The sequence below is a fragment of the Rhinichthys klamathensis genome, unplaced genomic scaffold, assembly GCF_029890125.1.
Source record: "Rhinichthys klamathensis goyatoka isolate OS25496 unplaced genomic scaffold, OSU_Roscu_1.1 h1tg001009l_1, whole genome shotgun sequence".
NCBI lineage: Eukaryota > Metazoa > Chordata > Actinopteri > Cypriniformes > Leuciscidae > Rhinichthys > Rhinichthys klamathensis.
In genome coordinates, this window is record NW_026607302.1 from 212,501 (window position 1) to 234,835 (window position 22,335).

General features: G+C 43.3%; 1 protein-coding gene across 1 annotated transcript in view; it reads right to left on the minus strand.

Moving 5' to 3' along the window:
• Positions 1-22,335, minus strand: part of myo9ab (myosin IXAb) — a 91,978-nt gene that overhangs the window by 61,521 nt on the left and 8,122 nt on the right. Inside the window, exons 6-11 of the mRNA XM_056244586.1 lie at positions 19,945-20,071; positions 18,551-18,640; positions 12,737-12,853; positions 3,046-3,180; positions 2,194-2,315; positions 1,421-1,562 (exon numbers count right to left, since the gene is read on the minus strand). Coding sequence (XP_056100561.1) covers positions 1,421-1,562; positions 2,194-2,315; positions 3,046-3,180; positions 12,737-12,853; positions 18,551-18,640; positions 19,945-20,071 — 733 coding nt within the window. The remainder of the gene's footprint in view (positions 1-1,420; positions 1,563-2,193; positions 2,316-3,045; positions 3,181-12,736; positions 12,854-18,550; positions 18,641-19,944; positions 20,072-22,335) is intronic.

Consider the following 22,335-nt stretch of genomic DNA (forward strand, 5'->3'; position numbering starts at 1 on the left):
CACAAGTGTATTTTTAGGATAATTTCCCAGCATGCAATAGCCATCATGTCACCGTCTCGGTTAACTATAGACCTGATACACTCCAGCTATGAGTAACACACTTCTATTTAAAATAACTGTGGATTTGGTTACATGTCGTTTATGCCCCAATAACTTGCGAGATGTTTGATATTCCATCGTGTAAGAAAAGCAAGTTTCGCCTTGTTTAGTCTAGACGTCAAGGCTGTGTCCGGACGGCTATTAGACGGCTTTTAAACGTAAAATCGCGTGCTGGGTTATTTTGTTTTTCACCATTTGTATCATGAATACTGCAAAATAGTCAGATTAGTTTACTTGTACACCAGGGTTATTATAGGTAACTATAACTAAACCCATAAAAAGCATTTTATTTACTTGAAAATAAAATAAAATATAATAAAATAAAACTTTTTGTTTGTTTGTTAGGAGCCAAGGCAACATCTTATTTAATTTAGTTTAATTGCTAGGCCTATATTTAGTTTATTGCAAAATATGATTATAGAATCTATATAGACATTACACACAAAAAAAACTTTTTTTAATTAAAATTTAAATGATAATGGAAAATATACAAAAATACTAATTCAAAATATTAATAAAAACTGTAGTAGTGTCTCAATGATACAAAAATAACAGAAAATGAAGATGTTTGATGTGAAGCGGCTGTTCTCATAATCAACACTGATGTCGCATCTGCTGGAAACACTCTCCAGTGAACACTATTATTAATATAAACATACAGACCACAACAGTTGTGTGTGTGTGTGTGTGTGTGTGAGAGTGTGTGTCTGTGTGTGAGAGTGTGTGTCTGTGTGTGTGTGTCTGTGTGTTTGTGGCGTGTGGTGTGTGTAGCGTGTGTGTGGCGTGTGGTGTGTGTAGCGTGTGTGTGTGTGTGTGTGTGTGTGTAGATTTAACCCTCTCTGCCTAACATGTGCTCGAGATACACTCGTAGCCGAGGGGCCAATCCAACCAATCAGATTAAATCGCAGAATTAGGTCACTGGAAGTGGTGTGTGTGTGTGTGTGTACATACATACATACATATGCAAATGCTTACTACTTAATCTCTCTCTCTCACACACACACACACATATGGAAGCTTGTTTCCGCCACAGAATAAAAAAATGTACCGGTAATTGCAAGTTTATATCTCACGATTCTGAGAAAAAAGTGAAATATAAACTTGCAATTCTGACTCTTTTTATAATCACAATTCTGACTTTATATTCACAATTCTGACTATTTTTCTATTGCAATTCAGACTTTATAGTCACAATTCTGACTTTTATCTCAGAATTGAGAGATATAAACTTGTAATTGAGAGAAAAAAGTCAGAGTTGAGAGATAAAAAGTTAATTCTGCGGCAGAATCCAGGCATGACTCTCTGAAAGGCAGGTTCTGACCTTGACGCCGTATTTGACCTTGCCGGCGTAGTGGCGAATGATGAACGCCGGCTCCATGACGGCCGGGAACTCGATGAAGACGCTTCCCTCGTGCTGACGCTTAAACTTGTCCAGCAGAGTCTGATTGGACGCCTGCGGAAAACTACAAACCAACAACAACTCTCATTCATTCCTAATGAAATATACATTATATGAAAGGTTTAAAACTCTCAAGTCATTAATTATGATATTTTTTTATAATAACATAATATGATAATGTTTCCAATATATGATAACTGCACTGTGATATGAGTCAAATGTGACCCTGGATCACTAACCCAGTCTCGAGTCGCACGGGTGTATCTGTGGCAATAGCCAACTATACATCGTATGGGTCAAAATTATACATTTTTCTTTTATGCCAAAAATCGTTAGGATGTTAAGTAAAGATCATGTTCCATGAAGATATTTGTAAAATTTCCTACCATAAATATATAAAATATATATATTTTTGTGAGTGGATGCAGCAAAAGCGTGAACATTAATGCACAACTTTAAAGGAGATTTTCTCAATGTTTCGATTTTTTTGCACCTTCAGATTCAAGACTTTCAATAGTTGAATCTCTGACAAATATTGTCCTATCCTAACAAACCACACATCACTGGAAAGCTTATTTATTCAGCTTTCATGTGATGTATAAATCTCAACTTTAAAAAAACATTGCCCCTTGTGACTGGTTTTGTGGTCCAGGGTCACAGATGTGTTGTGTTTGGTATAATGTGGTGAGACGCACTTGCACTCTTCGTCCAGCAGGTGGAGCAGCGCTGTGGGCTTCTTACTGATGAGGTTAATGCAGGCCGTGTTGTCGATGTACTCGATCATGTGCCAGCTGATGCCCTCCGACCGATACTCCTCCTGAGAGAGCCAACGTCACATGATCAACTCGCACTCGTCACATGATAAACTCTCTCCCGTCACATGATCAACTCTCACTGTCACATGATCAACTCTCACTGTCACATGATCAACTCTCTCCCGTCACATGATCAACTCTCACTGTCACATGATCAACTCACACTCGTCACATGATCAACTCACACTCGCCACATGATCAACTCTCTCCTGTCACATGATCAACTCACTCGTCACATGATCAACTCACACTCGTCACATGATCAACTCTGTCAAATGATCAACTCTCACTCGTCACATGATCAACTCACTCGTCACATGATCAACTCTTTCCACTCACATGATCAACTTTTTTTTTACTGTAATATAGTTTAATATTAATAGGGATACATTTCATAACATCAAACATGAGGCCACAATCTGACTACTCAAATGCAATGAATAATATAAGAGTTTAGACCGTAATAAAACTAAACTAAATACTTGAAAGAAAAGAAAAAAATCATGTTTAAGAGTAGTTCACAGAAAAAAAAAAGTTTTCCCTTTTTTGTATGAACTATTGCTCTATACTCAAAGAACAAACCAAAACCTCGGTCTCTTCAAAGCTGAATCCGCATGAAGATCTTCAGCACTGCTTGTGTCACCAGACTCCAGTGTTTGCCGAGGTGTATTAATGACCACTGATGACCGCAGTGCGCCGTCACTCGTGAGATCAGTCGGGCTGGGGTTTTACCTGCTCCAGTTTGAAGATGTGCTGGTTGAAGTAATGCTGCAGCGTCTCATTGGCGAAGTTGATGCAGAACTGCTCGAAGCTGTTGTTCTCGTAGTCCTCGAAGCCGAAGATGTCCAGCACGCCGATGGACAGGATCTGAAACACGACACGTTTCACATCAACACCAGTGAACTACATCGGCAGGAGAACTGGGAACATGATGTCGGATCACGTCACGCGCCAGTTCACCACTGTCACTTTCAGGACCTGAGAAAGTGATCCTTCAGAAATCACTCTAATATGAGGATCTGATGCTCAAGAAACATTTATGATTATTATCAATGTTGAAAACAGTTATTTACATTTTTATTTCAGGATTCTTTGATGAATAGAAATCTCAAAAGAACAACATTTATGTGAAAGCTTTTGTTACATTAAACACTAACATTCAAAAGTTTGGGGTCAGTAAGAATTTTTATTAAATTTTTTAGGGGGAAATAAATAAAAGAAATCAATACTTTTATTAGTTAAATTGATCAAAAGTGACAGTACAGACATTTATAATGGTACAAACGATTCTATTTCAGATAAACGCTCTTCTTTTGAAGTTTCTATTCATCAAAGAATCCTAAGAACAAAATTGTACACAATTGTTTTCAATTATTCAATTATTGTTTTCACTGATAATAATTATAAATGTTAAAAAATCCTCAGATCATCATATTAGAATGATTTCTGAAGGATCATGTGTGTTCGGTTTTCCAAGAATTTCCCCACCGAACGGGGCGTCAGGAGAGAACACGTTGCATAACTCAATTGTGGTTTTGTTTACTTGGATTTATTATTTCCACATATAGTTGATTTGTCCACAAACAAAGAGGTTATAAACCTATAGACACAAAAAGACAGTGTAAATGACAATATTAATAACACTTACATATCATACTATAAATTCTGAACAATATAAAATATTAATAAACATTAATTCTAATAAATACTTCGTAATAATATATCAACATTCTCAATGAATACTATAGTATAATTTAGCAATTAATCTAAATGACTATAAACATTAAGCACAGAAATGCAACAGCTTCACACAATACACCAATATTCAATAAAACCAATCGCTCTAAATCAAAGAGATATTCTCAGTGCTTGGCCCGACGTGAATCTAGTGAGTGTAGTTTATGTAGTGGCGCTTTAGCATAGTAACTCATTATAAACGCAAGACAACAAACTACATTTCCCATCCGGCATCGCAAACCAGGAAGTATCTCATATGAAAGTGAAACGCTCCAAATCCAAACATTTCCTTAAGTTCTACCGCGAATACTATCAATACGACAACATTAAACATTGATTGCAAACGAGGTTCTCAGTGTTCCCACAGCAACATTTACCAACATTCATCTACACACAAACTGCGCGCATATGCCGCGGTTGTCAGTAGTTACACAAACAGACAGGCAAACTTTCCCCCGCATCTCAATAAGCGTTTCATTATTAAACAGCAGCGGTGGCGCGTCTTTCCCGACGAGACAACATGCAAACAAACTCTTGATTCTGCGTATATATCTCAAGCTCATGATATCACACCGTTTTAAGATCTCACTGATTTGCGTTTCAATGCTTAACTAGTCCCTCCTTCAATCAGGAAGGTGAACCTCCCACCTATTAACCTGCGTTCTCTACCAAACACCCGTGCTGTAGTGAGCGCAACACCTCCCACTTGACCGCGTAATCATGTGATTCCAAGCGGTCACAGCTTTACATTTCATAAAACATATTATTTTTTTTATTTTTTTTTATTATTTTTTATAAAACCATTATTGTCTCTGTTAACCTCCACTGACAGATATATAGTATTCTGTCGGGGGTTGGTCCATTCCCTTGAAAGGTAGTTCAAATAATGGTAAAGAAACAAAGTTCTAAGAGTCATTGGTCTCCCACAGGAATGAGGACTACCAGTCTCCTCACATCTCTCCGTAGGATGACTGATGTCGGCTGCTGAGGGATCCTCTTAAGTTGCCCACTTACTTGGGAGGCAGGAAGGCCTGCACATGCCTTAACATCAGCATCTCTCACAAGTCCTTTCTTATCAGGGTACACGGCCTGGATCCGTCCAAGCCGGAATTGCCCTCGTAATGCGTTTTGATCAGCAATCCAAACAATGTCACCAATTTCTACGTTCTTTTGGGTCCGGTGCCACTTTGGTCTGATGAATAAGTTAGGTCCGGCGAGTTCGCTCCACTTCTTCCAGAACATATCCACACCTATCTGGATGGACCTGAGACGGCGCCAGGGATGAATACACAAGTCAATTCCTCTTGTATCTCCACTTTGCCTTGTCCTCCCGAGAAGCAAATCATTGGGGGTCAAATACTCTACAGAGTCCTCTTGTTCTTGTGCTCTAGCGTCAATCGGCCTTTCATTTGTGAGGTTAGCTGCCTGGAAGAAAAGTGTTTGGAGCTCACCCCAAGTGAGTGAGTTTGTTATGCCTCCAAGGCTAGTGAGGGCTCTTTTAACAAGTTTAACTGCAGCTTCCGCAGCCCCATTACGATGTGGTGCGTCAGCCGGATGAAAGTTCCATGCCCACACGGTCCCATTCTTGGCGGCTTTGTCCTCTATGGCTACTTCCTGTAAAGTCTCCAAGTACCTGTGCAAGTCTTGTAGGGCAGGTTTAGCTCCAATAAAATTGGTACCCCTATCTGACCACAATTTTCTGGGATTGCCTCTCATTGCTACAAAGCGAAAGTAAGTTTGGAGAAAGCTTTCAGATGATTGATCGTCAACTAGATCCACATGAACTGCTCTTGATGCCATACGGCAGAATACTAGGCCCCAAACTTTCTTTCCTGTTCTTTTCTTGACAGCATCCTTGATCTCAAAGGGGCCAAAGAGGTCAAGTGTGGTATATTCAAATGGGTTAGCACGCTGTGATCGTTCTGGCGGCAGGTCACTCATCATTTGTTGGCACATCTTACTTTTTCTCTTGCGACATTCAATACAGTCATTTACAACTTTCTTCACTATCCTACGACCCTGCATAATCCACGCCTTCCTCCTGGTACGCAGAAGTGTAGCAGCAACACCTTCATGGTTCTTGTTATGAGCTTCTCTTGACAGTAGTGTTGCGAGCCATGAACTGAAAGGAATTAAGGGAACAGCTGTCCCATCTTCCTTCCAGCACTGGATTCGTCCTCCACAGAGAAGAATTCCTGTGCTCTCGTCTTTGTGGACCACCAAGCGGTTAAGTGTTGAGTCCAGAAACTGACAACCATCTTGGGCGGCGAAGACCAGGTTTTGGAATGCTTGTGCTCTCTCCTCAGTTGACAGGATAGAATTGTTTGCCTCCCACTTTGATGAGTCTGGTGCCTGGCATTTTCTCAGCCAAGTTACTGCAGCCCGTCGAGTCCAGGCTGTGGAACTACACAGCTTGGACAGAGAACTGAAACGTTGAGGTTCCACAAGGCGCACTAGCCCAATTGCCCAAGGCTTTCTCTGCTTGTTTGCTACTGATGTTACACCCGGGATAGCTGGTGATGTCGATCTATTATTAACTCTTTCATTCTTGAGGTTCGCCTTAATGTCAGGCCCATTGAGGCCAGTTTTTTCTTTAGACTGGGCCCTAGTGACCACTGCTGAGAAGGCTTTCCGCTGAAGTTTTCCCACATCTTCAGCAGCAGAGGGTATAATCTCACTAGCCATCTTCATAGGCCAGTCGGTCTTGGGATTTTTCAGAAACTCAGGGCCTTGCTGCCATTCTGACCCTTCGCCAAGTTCCTCAGGAGTTGCACCTCTGGTCAGTATGTCCGCAATATTTCTTCTGCCTTCAATCCACCTCCAATCTTCCACATTTCCAGCTTTCTGAATCTCACCGATTCGGTTAGCGAAAAAGGTCTGGAAGCCATAGCTGTCCTTTTGGATGGCTGCCAGAATTGTTTGGCTGTCCACGAAGTGAATCCATTCCTTGACTTTAATATGGCAGTGTTTCTCAAAATATCTTATAAGGCGGGTAGCAAACACCGCACCACAAAGCTCTGATTTGATCACATCTCCTTTCAAGTCAAGAGGTGTGAGTTTCGCTTTGGATTCTACCAACTTCACTTCAACTTTATCGCTGGTTTCCCACCTCAAATAAAGTACAGCCCCATAGGAGGATTCGCTTCCATCTGAAAACGTAATCCCTATTGGCAAACCTTTAGCTCCAGGCGGTGTAAGGCTTCTCTCAAATTTTACTTGACCAAGTCTCACGATTTCTTCAAAGAAAGTTATTGCGGCTTCTCTAAGTTTTTGTGAGAGAGGGAAATCCCATGTATTTTTAGATGGGTTGTCCCTACCAGCTTCCTGGAATGATTCCCGAACCAACATTATTCCCTTTTGTTTGGCTGGTGAAGCAAGACCAACCGGGTCATATACTGCAGCTATCTGGCTAAGAAGCATATGTCGGGTAAGGGGGTCTGGTGTTCCTTCCCTGACATCCTCCATGCTCAGGTTAACTCCAGTCCTCATTTTCCCTCTTTTCTTGGAGAAGTTGATAGACGTCTGCAACCGAAGTTTGTCAGTTTCAAGTTCGTAACCGACCCCGAGTGCTTTGTTCTCCCCATCATGAATCTGGTTAGGCAGTACCAAGGTCCTCGGTATAATGGCTTCAGTAGCGACTCCACCCCTCCCACTTTGGCATGATAGAACCCATGGTTTCAGGAAGAAGCCTCCCGCTTTTAACATCTTCTCTACCCCTTTGGTGATCTTTTCCAATGCCTCAGGATCATTGTGTGAGGTTAGAATATCGTCCACATAGCTGTCCTCAATAAGAGCCCGGCGTTCTTCCACCATATCAGCAAACTGAGGAAAGTTGGCAATTTCCCTCATTGCGACTTGGGCGATACATCCTGCGGGTTTATCACCGATATTCACTCTGACAACAGCAAACACCTCAATATCGTCTTAAGGATCGTCTCTCCAGAGGAATTGGTGGAGGTGAACTTCCTGATCTTTCAGCCACACTGAGTTATACATTTTCTTTACATCACCCAGTGCGGCATGGCGTCCACTCCTGAACCTCAACAGGACTCCTCTGATGGGATTAAGTACATCGGGACCTTTGTGGAGAAGATCATTCAGACTTATACCTTGATACTCTTGGCTACTATTCCACACAATTCTCACTGGGGTTGAAGAGGAATGCGGATTCAGTGCAACCAGATGGCTAATATACCACTTCGGTCCTTCCCACTTCTTTATTTCCTCTTCCGTGAGTTTAACAGCAGCTCCCCTTGACACCATCTCATGTATTTGCTCTTTGTATGTAGCTTTCCACATAGGTTCCTTCTCCAGACGCTTTTCAGTATTTCTGAATGTTGCCTCCACGGCCTGCCTATTGTCGGGCAGTGTTTTGAGGTCTGTCCTCCAGGGATAAGCCGCGTCCCAATGGGGAGAGTTGCTGTGCTTGTCCGCCAATACATATGTTAGACATTCTTTTATCTTTTCCAGGTCTCGCTCCTCCTTGAGGGTCATCTCTTTTCCTCCAGGAGGGCACCTACCACACTTACAACCACCACATTGAGGACTGCACGCAGCTCCAATGCTGTCCCACCTGAACCACTCAAGGACCTCATTGTAAGTGGTTTTAGTGCTTCGGACAAGTGCATCTCCTTCCTCCTCTTGAGGTAAGACAGTTTCTTTGTACGCCATCGAAGCTGATCTCATCGTCCTTGCAAGGTGTGTTTCAGAGTGGTATACTACCAAATCGACAGTCTCAATAAGATCAGGATGGGTACCTCCAACAGTCTTTCCCAGCGGACCATCCCAGAGGACGAGATCTCCTACTATTTTAATGTGCTGGGGAACAAGACGGCCTTCTCGATGACTGATAAGGAGGTCAATCTTTTTGGGACGAACTAGCTCGTCCCTGGGTACATTTGGAAAGAACTTCTGTAATTGCTTGGCTGTGACTGGCTGAGTCACCTCCGCGATGTCTTTCAACCCATAGCAGAAAATTCTATGCTCTGCTACCTCTCCCTTAGGTGTCTTCACTCTTAACCGTAGGGAATATCTTTTTGTAAAGACGGTCTTCTTCATCCCTCCTACTCCATGAACTATAAGCTTGATCTTCTCACCGCACAGTCCAAGGCGATCGGCTGTCTCATTGGTGATATAATTGGTGTCAGATGCGAGGTCGATTAGAGAGCCAATAAGGCAACCTGAGTTTGTCGTTACTTCCATCAGCATCATCACCACTGGATGCTCTTGCAATCCATCTCCAGCCGTGGCAGATACGGTAGTTGATATTCTGTTTGAGAACACATTCTTGTATTTCTCTCTTTGTTCTGGAGTCAGCTCCGCCAGAAACTCTTCTTTCTTGTTGGTTAGGCCAAGTGTCTTTCCTCCAACTTTTATAACGCTCTGCTCCTCACTGCTGCTGTCCTTCTTTGGAACCGGTGGCTTAGGACACAGAAGATAATTGTGGTCTGACACCCCTCCTTTCCGACAGTCTACTTTTGGGCAGAGGTATCTAGGTGTGCATCCTTTCCCATCCCTAGGGTGAGACCGCAAACACTTGAAGCACAACCCTAGCTTCTTCACATGGACCCCTTTTCTTGCGAGATCTTCCTCTCTGAAGACCTTGCACGCAAATAGCTTGCCACCATGAGAATGATCTCCACAGACAGTACAACTGGGGTAACCGTCCCTCTGACCTGCTGTGGATTTAGTGAAAGCCTTCCTCCCTCTCTTCTCGAAGTAATCCGCAGCACCCTTCTCAACAGAGCCTCTAACTGTGGGGCTTGGCTCTAACTGGTCCAACTCCTCAAGAATCTCCTCCTGCCTCTTTAGGAATCCTAGGAGGCAATCAAAATGATCCAGTGGAGAGAATCTGTTTGCTGGGTTAGTTTTGTGCATAATCCACTCCTTCTTGAGTGAACTGGGAAGCTTGCTTTCAAGCGATTGAGCAACAACACGGTTCTTCACGGCGTCCTCTTCACCGAGAATCTGGAGGTTAAACAGTGCCCTTTCCACAGCCTGGATCAATTCAATAGATCTTCTTGGATTGTTTCCTTTGACAGGGGGAAGAGACTGGACCTCATTAACGATCATAAGGACTATTTTCGCTCTGTTCCCGTATTTGCTGTCCAGCAACCTGAACATGTCGTCGGTGGTTCCACAGCGAGATAGCACAAGATCCTTCTTGACTTCTTTGTGGAGACTATTTAACAAGTGAAACTTTTTTATACATTCCACACCTTGTGGGTTACCCAATTCTTGTAGATCTTCCCACTCAATCTTCCAGCGATAATAGTCTCTCATGTCACCAGAGAAAGTGGGTAGCCGTACTTTTTCAAGGCTGATTTGAGGCTTGAGATTAGAGTTTCCTTTGATCCTTTCCGGGCTGCTTTGCTGTACGAGGGGCCGGGTGTTCATGCTCAATGCCCCCGTATACCTCCTGGGCTTCAGCTTGTGATCGGAAGACATGTCAGGGAGAGAGAGGAAAGAAGCATCTTGCATCGGATCCCCAGCTGCGCCGCTCTCATCTCCCAGATTTCTTCCTCTACCCTTTACTTGGTCTGCTTCATCCTCCTCCAGTTTGTCAGACAGCACCAGGACCCTCTTCTTTAGTGTCTTGTGGCGTGTCCTGAAATCTAACGCCTTCGAACCAGGAATCAACTCCTTCCATTCTACTAACATTTCTCCGAGTTCAACAACCTCTCTTTCAAGAGCTCTATTCCTTAACCTGCGGTCCTTGATTGACTTCCGAGGGTTAACTTCCTCTTCCTCTGCCTGCGTGATGGCCGTCTCAGCTGTTTTTACCTGTTTAAAAAACGCCTCCTCAGCGTAACTGGTCCAAAAGGTTTCCTGAGTGGCTACCTTTACCTCAAGGAACCGGTTTTCACACTCCATTGTCTTCACATCAATTTGATCCGCCGATGCTTTCACCTCTTCATCCGTTGACTCCCTCAGGGCTTCAACATACTCATGTCCCGCGTCTATGACTTTAGAAAAATCCGTCCTGAAAATCTTCCATTCTTTGAGAACCTCAGTCGGTTCCAAAAGCCCCGGTTTGGTGAGAATATGAGCCCTCTTTGTGAACGAAGCCTGTGCTCTTGATCGCACACTTTTTAACTTTTCCAAGTCTGCCATAGTTACTCCTTTTGCGTTGACCAAAAAGCTGTCACACCCAATGTGTATTTCCGCTCCTTTACTTTAATCAACAGGCAGTTTAATTAATGGAAAACTTGGGGTCCGTCAGAGAAAGTGAGAAGCCAGCTGTTTTGGGTTGGTTGAAGCTTTCCTGGATTGATTGAACTTCCTTCATGAAGCACTGCACTCACTCCAGTGCAGTGAACCACGGTTTATAACTGTTCGGTTTTCCAAGAATTTCCCCACCGAACGGCGTCAGGAGAGAACACGTTGCATAACTCAATTGTGGTTTTGTTTACTTGGATTTATTATTTCCACATATAGTTGATTTGTCCACAAACAAAGAGGTTATAAACCTATAGACATAAAAAGACAGTGTAAATGACAATATTAATAACACTTACATATCATACTATAAATTCTGAACAATATAAAATATTAATAAACATTAATTCTAATAAATACTTCGTAATAATATATCAACATTCTCAATGAATACTATAGTATAATTTAGCAATTAATCTAAATGACTATAAACATTAAGCACAGAAATGCAACGGCTTCACACAATACACCAATATTCAATTAAACCAATCGCTCTCAATCAAAGAGATATTCTCAGTGCTTGGCCCGACGTGAATCTAGTGAGTGTAGTTTATGTAGTGGCGCTTTAGCATAGTAACTCATTATAAACGCAAGACAACAAACTACATTTCCCATCCGGCATCGCAAACCAGGAAGTATCTCATATGAAAGTGAAACGCTCCAAATCCAAACATTTCCTTAAGTTCTGCCGCGAATACTATCAATACGACAACATTAAACATTGATTGCAAACGAGGTTCTCAGTGTTCCCACAGCAACATTTACCAACATTCATCTACACACAAACTGCGCGCATATGCCGCGGTTGTCAGTAGTTACACAAACAGACAGGCAAACTTTCCCCCGCATCTCAATAAGCGTTTCATTATTAAACAGCAGCTTACCGGTGGCGCGTCTCTCCCGACGAGACAACATGCAAACAAACTCTTGATTCTGCGTATATCTCAAGCTCATGATATCACACCGTTTTAAGATCTCACTGATTTGCGTTTCAATGCTTAACTAGTCCCTCCTTCAATCAGGAAGGTGAACCTCCCACCTATTAACCTGCGTTCTCTACCAAACACCCGTGCTGTAGTGAGCGCAACAATGTGACACTGAAGACTGGAGTAATGATGCTGAAAATTCAGCTTTGATCACAGGAATAAATTACATTTTAAAATATATTAGAAATTGTCATAATATTTCACAATATTACTGTTTTTTTTTAATCTTTTTTAAATGTTGGTGAGCAGAAGAGACTTCTTAACAACATTAAAAATCTTACCGATCCAAAACTTTTGACTGGTAGTGTATATTATGAGCTGCCTTTCATACAGCGTATTACACATAAAATACTTAGTAAAAGTATTATACTAGTAAAATACTAGTATGGAGCAGCGGTGATGATTTGTGAAGGTCAGGAAACAGGAGTAGTAGTAGTAGTGTGTGTGTGTGTGTGTGTGTGTGTGTGTGTGTGTGTGTGTACCTTGGCCGAATCTTCCAGGTCTTTGTTGTAGAGCAGCGCGTGATTGGTGCGGAAGACGATCCAGTCGAACAGAGCGCCGTAAAGAGACTTGGCCATTGAGTCCCTCACCGTCCCTGCCTGCACACACACACAAAAATAAAGTAGTTTTTTTTTTTTTTTTTTTTTTTACATGGAAATATACATTGCAATAAAAATGTTAAATCTTCTAATATTTACACAGTATCTCTCAGTGTCTCTCTGTGTCTCTCAGTGTCTCTCAGTGTCTCTCTGTGTCTCTCAGTGTCTCTCAGAGTCTCTCAGAGTCTCTCTGTGTCTCTCAGTGTCTCTCAGAGTCTCTCAGAGTCTCTCTGTGTGTCTCAGTGTCTCTCTGTGTCTCTCAGTGTCTCTCAGAGTCTCTCAGAGTCTCTCTGTGTGTCTCAGTGTCTCTCTGTGTCTCTCTGTGTCTCAGTGTCTCTCTGTGTCTCTCTGTGTCTCTCAGAGTCTCTCAGTGTCTCTCTGTGTCTCTCAGAGTCTCTCTGTGTCTCTCTGTGTCTCTCTGTGTCTCTCTGTGTCTCTCAGTGTCTCTCAGTGTCTCTCTGTGTCTCTCAGAGTCTCTCTGTGTCTCTCAGAGTCTCTCTGTGTCTCTCTGTGTCTCTCTGTGTCTCTCAATGTCTCTCAGTGTCTCTCTGTGTCTCTCAGAGTCTCTCAGAGTCTCTCTGTGTCTCTCAGTGTCTCTCTGTGTCTCTCAGAGTCTCTTTGTGTCTCTCAGTGTCTCTCAGTGTCTCTCAGTGTCTCTCTGTGTCTCTCAGTGTCTCTCAGAGTCTCTCAGAGTCTCTCTGTGTGTCTCAGTGTCTCTCAGTGTCTCTCAGAGTCTCTCTGTGTCTCTCAGAGTCTCTCTGTGTCTCTCTGTGTCTCTCAGTGTCTCTCAGTGTCTCTCAGTGTCTCTCTGTGTCTCTCAGTGTCTCTCAGAGTCTCTCAGAGTCTCTCTGTGTCTCTCAGTGTCTCTCAGAGTCTCTCAGAGTCTCTCTGTGTGTCTCAGTGTCTCTCTGTGTCTCTCAGTGTCTCTCAGAGTCTCTCAGAGTCTCTCTGTGTGTCTCAGTGTCTCTCTGTGTCTCTCAGAGTCTCTCTGTGTCTCTCTGTGTCTCAGTGTCTCTCTGTGTCTCTCAGTGTCTCTCAGAGTCTCTCAGTGTCTCTCAGAGTCTCTCAGTGTCTCTCTGTGTCTCTCAGTGTCTCTCTGTGTCTCTCAGAGTCTCTCAGAGTCTCTCAGAGTCTCTCAGTGTCTCTCAGTGTCTCTCAGTGTCTATCAGTGTCTCTCAGAGTCTCTCTGTGTCTCTCAGAGTCTCTCAGTGTCTCTCAGTGTCTCTCAGTGTCTCTCAGAGTCTCTCTGTGTCTCTCAGTGTCTCTCAGTGTCTCTCTGTGTCTCTCAGTGTCTCTCAGAGTCTCTCAGTGTCTCTCAGTGTCTCTCAGTGTCTCTCTGTGTCTCTCAGTGTCTCTCAGTGTCTCTCAGAGTCTCTCAGTGTCTCTCTGTGTCTCTCTGTGTCTCTCAGAGTCTCTCTGTGTCTCTCTGTGTCTCTCTGTGTCTCTCAGTGTCTCTCAGTGTCTCTCTGTGTCTCTCAGAGTCTCTCAGAGTCTCTCTGTGTCTCTCAGTGTCTCTCTGTGTCTCTCAGAGTCTCTCTGTGTCTCTCTGTGTCTCAGTGTCTCTCAGTGTCTCTCAGAGTCTCTCAGTGTCTCTCTGTGTCTCTCTGTGTCTCTCAGAGTCTCTCTGTGTCTCTCAGTGTCTCTCAGTGTCTCTCTGTGTCTCTCTGTGTCTCTCAGAGTCTCTCTGTGTCTCTCTGTGTCTCTCAGTGTCTCTCAGTGTCTCTCTGTGTCTCTCAGTGTCTCTCAGAGTCTCTCAGAGTCTCTCTGTGTCTCTCAGTGTCTCTCAGAGTCTCTCAGAGTCTCTCTGTGTGTCTCAGTGTCTCTCTGTGTCTCTCAGTGTCTCTCAGAGTCTCTCAGAGTCTCTCTGTGTGTCTCAGTGTCTCTCTGTGTCTCTCAGAGTCTCTCTGTGTCTCTCTGTGTCTCAGTGTCTCTCTGTGTCTCTCAGTGTCTCTCAGAGTCTCTCAGTGTCTCTCAGAGTCTCTCAGTGTCTCTCTGTGTCTCTCAGTGTCTCTCTGTGTCTCTCAGAGTCTCTCAGAGTCTCTCTGTGTCTCTCAGAGTCTCTCTGTGTCTCTCAGAGTCTCTCAGTGTCTCTCAGCGTCTCTCTGTGTCTCTCAGAGTCTCTCAGCGTCTCTCAGCGTCTCTGTGTCTCTCAGTGTCTCTCAGTGTCTCTCAGTGTCTCTCAGAGTCTCTCTGTGTCTCTCTGTGTCTCAGTGTCTCTCAGTGTCTCTCAGAGTCTCTCAGTGTCTCTCAGAGTCTCTCAGAGTCTCTCAGTGTCTCTCTGTGTCTCTCTGTGTCTCTCTGTGTCTCTCAGAGTCTCTCAGTGTCTCTCAGTGTCTCTCAGAGTCTCTCAGTGTCTCTCAGTGTCTCTCAGTGTCTCTCAGTGTCTGTCAGTGTCTCTCTGTGTCTCTCAGAGTCTCTCAGTGTCTCTCAGTGTCTCTCAGAGTCTCTCAGAGTCTCTCAGAGTCTCTCAGTGTCTCTCTGTGTCTCTCAGTGTCTCTCAGAGTCTCTCTGTGTCTCTCAGAGTCTCTCAGTGTCTCTCAGTGTCTCTCAGTGTCTCTCTGTGTCTCTCAGTGTCTCTCTGTGTCTCTCAGAGTCTCTCTGTGTCTCTCAGTGTCTCTCAGTGTCTCTCAGTGTCTCTCAGAGTCTCTCTGTGTCTCTCTGTGTCTCTCAGTGTCTCTCAGTGTCTCTCTGTGTCTCTCAGTGTCTCTCAGAGTCTCTCTGTGTCTCTCAGTGTCTCTCTGTGTCTCTCTGTGTCTCTCAGTGTCTCTCAGAGTCTCTCTGTGTCTCTCAGAGTCTCTCAGAGTCTCTCAGAGTCTCTCAGTGTCTCTCAGAGTCTCTCAGAGTCTCTCAGTGTCTCTCAGAGTCTCTCTGTGTCTCTCTGTGTCTCTCAGTGTCTCTCTGTGTCTCTCAGTGTCTCTCAGAGTCTCTCAGCGTCTCTCTGTGTCTCTCAGAGTCTCTCTGTGTCTCTCAGCGTCTCTCAGAGTCTCTCAGTGTCTCTCAGAGTCTCTCAGCGTCTCTCAGCGTCTCTCAGAGTCTCTCAGCGTCTCTCAGAGTCTCTCAGAGTCTCTCTGTGTCTCTCAGAGTCTCTCTGTGTCTCTCAGAGTCTCTCAGTGTCTCTCAGAGTCTCTCAGTGTCTCTCAGTGTCTCTCTGTGTCTCTCAGAGTCTCTCTGTGTCTCTCAGAGTCTCTCAGTGTCTCTCAGAGTCTCTCAGAGTCTCTCAGTGTCTCTCTGTGTCTCTCAGAGTCTCTCAGTGTCTCTCAGAGTCTCTCAGTGTCTCTCTGTGTCTCTCAGAGTCTCTCAGAGTCTGTGTCTCTCTGTGTCTCTCAGTGTCTCTCTGTGTCTCTCAGAGTCTCTCTGTGTCTCTCAGAGTCTCTCAGTGTCTCTCAGAGTCTCTCAGTGTCTCTCAGTGTCTCTCTGTGTCTCTCAGAGTCTCTCTGTGTCTCTCAGAGTCTCTCAGTGTCTCTCAGCGTCTCTCAGAGTCTCTCAGTGTCTCTCAGAGTCTCTCAGCGTCTCTCAGCGTCTCTCAGAGTCTCTCTGTGTCTCTCAGAGTCTCTCTGTGTCTCTCAGAGTCTCTCTGTGTCTCTCAGAGTCTCTCTGTGTCTCTCAGAGTCTCTCAGAGTCTCTCAGTGTCTCTCTGTGTCTCTCAGAGTCTCTCAGTGTCTCTCAGAGTCTCTCAGTGTCTCAGAGTCTCTCAGTGTCTCTCTGTGTCTCTCAGAGTCTCTCAGAGTCTGTGTCTCTCAGTGTCTCTCAGTATCTCTCTGTGTCTCTCAGTGTCTCTCAGCGTCTCTCAGAGTCTCTCAGCGTCTCTCAGTGTCTCTCAGAGTCTCTCAGTGTCTCTCAGCGTCTCTCAGCGTCTCTCAGAGTCTCTCAGAGTCTCTCAGTGTGTCTCCCAATGTCTCTCAGCGTCTCTCAGAGTCTCTGTGTCTCTCAGTGTCTCTCAGTGTCTCTCAGCGTCTCTCAGCGTCTCTCAGAGTCTCTCAGAGTCTCTCAGCGTCTCTCAGCGTCTCTCAGAGTCTCTCAGAGTCTCTCAGTGTCTCTCAGAGTCTCTCTGTGTCTCTCAGTGTCTCTCAGTGTCTCTCAGCGTCTCTCAGCGTCTCTCAGAGTCTCTCAGTGTCTCTCAGCGTCTCTCAGCGTCTCTCAGAGTCTCTCAGAGTCTCTCAGTGTCTCTCAGAGTCTCTCTGTGTCTCTCAGAGTCTCTCAGTGTCTCTCAGAGTCTCTCAGTGTTTCTCTGTGTCTCTCAGTGTCTCTCAGTGTCTCTCTGTGTCTCTCTGTGTCTCTCAGTGTCTCTCTGTGTCTCTCAGAGTCTCTCAGTGTCTCTCAGTGTCTCTCAGTGTCTCTCTGTGTCTCTCTGTGTCTCTCAGAGTCTCTCAGTGTCTCTCAGTGTCTCTCAGAGTCTCTCAGTGTCTCTCAGAGTCTCTCAGAGTCTCTCAGTGTCTCTCTGTGTCTCTCAGAGTCTCTCAGCGTCTCTCAGAGTCTCTCAGCGTCTCTCAGAGTCTCTCAGCGTCTCTCAGCGTCTCTCAGCGTCTCTCAGAGTCTCTCAGTGTCTCTCTGTGTCTCTCAGAGTCTCTCAGTGTCTCTCAGCGTCTCTCAGAGTCTCTCAGTGTCTCCCAGTGTCTCTCAGCGTCTCTCAGTTTCTCTCAGAGTCTCTCAGAGTATCTCAGTGTCTCAGCGTCTCTCAGAGTCTCTCAGCGTCTCTCAGTGTCTCCCAGTGTCTCTCAGCGTCTCTCAGCATCTCTCAGTGTCTCTCAGAGTCTTTCAGCTGATTTAAACATCCAGCGGTGCACAAATCTCCTTCAGCATGTGTGAAGCCCATAAAGCTGCAGACGCTGCCAAGAACGCTGCTTATTGAACCTGCACGAGCCAAAACACATAAAACTCTCTCCCCACTCAGCGCCGATGAAAGGTGCTCTGACGCCCTGTAAGAGAAGCTAAACGAGAAACGGGACGCTTGTCGCCGGGCATGCTGGGATAGAGCGAAGCTGATTGGCTGCTGAGAGACTCAAGGACGTTCAAGCCAAAGGTTTATGGAATCAAACGACAACTGTCTTCATAATATAACACAACCTCATACCCAGTGTTGCAGAAGTAACTCCTGCATTATTGACTTGCTGTTTTATTTTTAGCCTAATTCTGGAGGAGGGACGAAACATTATATAAAACACCCCCTGCATGATTCATTATTTACAACACTTTAACATTTATGATTACACACTCAGAAACGGGGGAGGAGAAACGCAAAATATTACTGGAAGGTGTGTGTGTGTGTGTTTTCTGAACCACTGGGGTTTTGAGATACACACACACAGACACACTCACATGCTCTCTCACACACTCTCTCTCTCTCACACACACACTCTGAGGAGGAAACGTTCAGTGTTTGACTTTAGGAGTAAAATAAGACTGCAAGAGAAAGTGAGATGAGACGGAGAGATAGTTTGAGTCTGTGTGTGTGTGTGTGTGTGTGTGTGTGTGTGTGTGTGTGTGTGTGTGTGTGTGTGTGTGTGTGTGTGTGTGTGTGTGTGAAGCATGAAGAGATTCGTCCACAGCACACGAAACACAACAACTTTAAACAAAAGTCAAGATTTTATAACACTCAGTATAAAGGCCACCGTTCTCGATCACATCAGCATTATCCAGGTGTCTTGCAGAAGGTGTGTGTGAGTTCAGGAGTGTGTTGAAGTGTGTTTCTAGTCTCACCTCAGCTAGTTTGTACGGCACAATCAGTCTCTCTCCCACCGTCACCGTCTTGCGTGTCGTCAGAGCCTCGAAAAGCATCTCCTCCTTCACCTGGGCATCAAAACAAACACAAACCATGACAACTGCACATTTTAACACAACGCTTTACTCTGCAAATAAATCTGTGTTTGGACAATATGTGAATAAAATGTTGGGATGTTCAGCATAAACACTGGGAAATTTCATGAAAAACACACCGACAGACACGTTTGCTTGTCTTAGCGTGCAAGTGTTTCCTTATAAAAGCCTTGAATGCATATAAAATCACATTTTGTCCTATTAAATCACATGAACTCTCATAAAAATGTGTTTTAGTGCTTTGTGTGTGTAATGGTGTGTTTTCTGCGGTGGGAAAATCCCTTTCCACCAATATATTAAATAAACTAAAATATTGTAAAAAAGAAAATATAAAACGAGGAAGCTAAAGCTCATAAAGATGAAAAACCTTGTCAATAAACTGAACTTCAGTACAAAGGCTCGTGCAGCCAGAGTAAATCCAGCGTCTTATTGCAACGGTGTGTGTTTAGCAGGAAGGTGTTGGACGACCATCAACAGACAGCAGTATAAATAAAATAAAATAAAATAAAATAATAAAATAAAATAAAATAAAATAAAATAAAATAAAATAAAATAAAAAATAAATAAAAAATAAAATAAAATAAATAAATAAATAAATAAAATAAAATAAGTTGGACAAAGTATTAAGGGTTAAAATAAATAATTAAAAACAGACTAAGTTTATCAAAACATTGCAAGTTAATAAAATAAAATAAATAAGTTGGACAAAGGATTAAGCATTAAAATAAATAATTAAAAACAGACTAAGTTTATCAAAACATTGCAAATAAATTACAAAAAATTTAAATAAATAAATAAAATAAGTTGGACCAAGTATTAAGCGTTAAAATAAATAAATAAATAAAATAAATAATTAAAAACAGACTAAGTTTATCAAAACATTGCAAGTTAATAAAATAAAATAAAAGTGTTGAACGAAATATAAAGCGTTAAAATAAATAATTAAAATAATTAAATAAAATAATTAAAATAAAAAAATAATAAATAATTATAATAAATAATTTAAAACAGACTAAGTTTATCAAAACATTGCAAGTTAATAAAAAAAAAAAAAGTGTTGAACGAAATATAAAGTGTTTAAATAAATAATAATAATTTTTATTTTATTTTAAATAATAAAAATAATAAAAATAATAATAATTATAATAAATAATTTAAAACAGACTAAGTTTAATCAAAACATTGCAAGTTAATAAAAATAAATAAATAAAAATAAAATAAATAAAAGTCCCCATGAAATGAGTATCGGTAGAGAACGGCGTCCTCGGCCGGCTCACCTCCAGCAGCTCCGAGACGATGGGCAGCACCTCCGGGTTGCAGATATCGATGGAGTCGTCTCGGTACGTCTTCTTCTTGTAGCGGATGTTCCCCAGGTGAAGGATCGCAGACAGCAAAGAAAAGATTCTGCAGAAAACATCTCTGAATGAGTCAAACGTCGCAATAAAGGAAAGAAAACTGACAATAGTGATGGAGGATATGCAGTGACGTCAGTCTCCCGCAGGACTGAGTGGCAGAAGAGCTGCGGCGACTGGAGTTAACTGGGAAAACACACCATTATCAGTTTAAACTAAAGCTTGGACTCGATGTAGTGTTCATTACGACTCACCACAGATCCAGTGATCGTGGATATTGACATACAGCCAGAAATCATGTTTCCTCACATTAAAATGAGCCTGATGTCGACGCCGGGGAAATACATACAGCTAATTACTGTGAACGCTTTATAGAAATACAATATATCGTCACCTTCCTAAAATAATTGCCCAAGTCATTTATTTTAGGAAGGTGACGATATGTAGATCTAAATCCATGTGATCACTCATATCAATGTTATATAGATCATCATATCGCCAGCCCTAAAACTTGTGTAGCTTCTTGTCAGTGTTAATTTAAAAACGTCCAATAATGCAGAATATGAGTAATGCACTAAATAGGGAGTGCACTAGATAGGGAGTGCACTAGATAGGAGTGCACTAAATAGGGAGTGCACTAGATAGGGAGTGCACTAGATAGGAGTGCACTAAATAGGGAGTGCACTAGATAGGGAGTGCACTAGATAGGAGTGCACTAGATAGGAGTGCACTAAATAGGGAGTGCACTAGATAGGGAGTGCACTAGATAGGAGTGCACTAGATAGGAGTGCACTAAATAGGGAGTGCACTAGATAGGGAGTGCACTAGATAGGAGTGCACTAGATAGAGAGTGGACTAGATAGGGACTAGATAGGAGTGCACTAGATAGGGAGTGCATTAGATAGGGAGTGCATTAGATAGGGAGTGCACTAGATAGGGAGTGCACTAGATAGGAGTGCACTAAATAGGGAGTGCACTAGATAGGGAGTGCACTAGATAGGAGTGCACTAGATAGAGAGTGGACTAGATAGGGACTAGATAGGAGTGCACTAGATAGGGAGTGCATTAGATAGGGATTAGATCTGGAGTGCACTAGATAGGGAGTGCACTAGATAGGGAGTGCACTAGATAGGGACTAGATAGGAGTGCATTAGATAGGGAGTGCACTAGATAGGGACTAGATAGGAGTGCACTAGATAGGGACTAGATAGGAGTGCACTAGATAGGGAGTGCACTAGATAGGGACTAGATCTGGAGTGCAGTAGATAGGGAGTGCATTAGATAGGGACTAGATCTGGAGTGCAGTAGATAGGGAGTGCACTAGATAGGGACTAGATAGGGAGTGCACTAGATAGGGACTAGATAGGGAGTGCACTAGATAGGGAGTGCACTAGATAGGGACTAGATAGGAGTGCATTAGATAGGGACTAGATCTGGAGTGCAGTAGATAGGGAGTGCACTAGATAGGGACTAGATAGGAGTGCACTAGATAGGGACTAGATAGGAGTGCACTAGATAGGGACTAGATCTGGAGTGCAGTAGATAGGGAGTGCATTAGATAGGGACTAGATCTGGAGTGCAGTAGATAGGGAGTGCACTAGATAGGGACGAGATAGGGAGTGCACTAGATAGGGACTAGATAGGAGTGCACTAGATAGGGAGTGCATTAGATAGGGATTAGATCTGGAGTGCACTAGATAGGAGTGCACTAGATAGGGAGTGCATTAGATAGGGATTAGATCTGGAGTGCACTAGATAGGAGTGCACTAGATAGGGAGTGCACTAGATAGGGAGTGCACTAGATAGGAGTGCACTAGATAGGAGTGCACTAGATAGGAGTGCATTAGATAGGGAGTGCATTAGATAGGGATTAGATCTGGAGTGCACTAGATAGGAGTGCACTAGATAGGGAGTGCATTAGATAGGGATTAGATCTGGAGTACACTAGATAGGGAGTGCACTAGATAGGGACTAGATAGGAGTGCATTAGATAGGGACTAGATCTGGAGTGCAGTAGATAGGGAGTGCACTAGATAGGGACTAGATAGGAGTGCACTAGATAGGGAGTGCACTAGATAGGGACTAGATAGGAGTGCACTAGATAGGGACTAGATAGGAGTGCACTAGATAGGGAGTGCACTAGATAGGGACTAGATAGGAGTGCACTAGATAGGGAGTGCACTAGATAGGGACTAGATAGGAGTGCACTAGATAGGGACTAGATAGGAGTGCACTAGATAGGGAGTGCACTAGATAGGGACTAGATAGGAGTGCACTAGATAGGGAGTGCACTAGATAGGGAGTACACTAGATAGG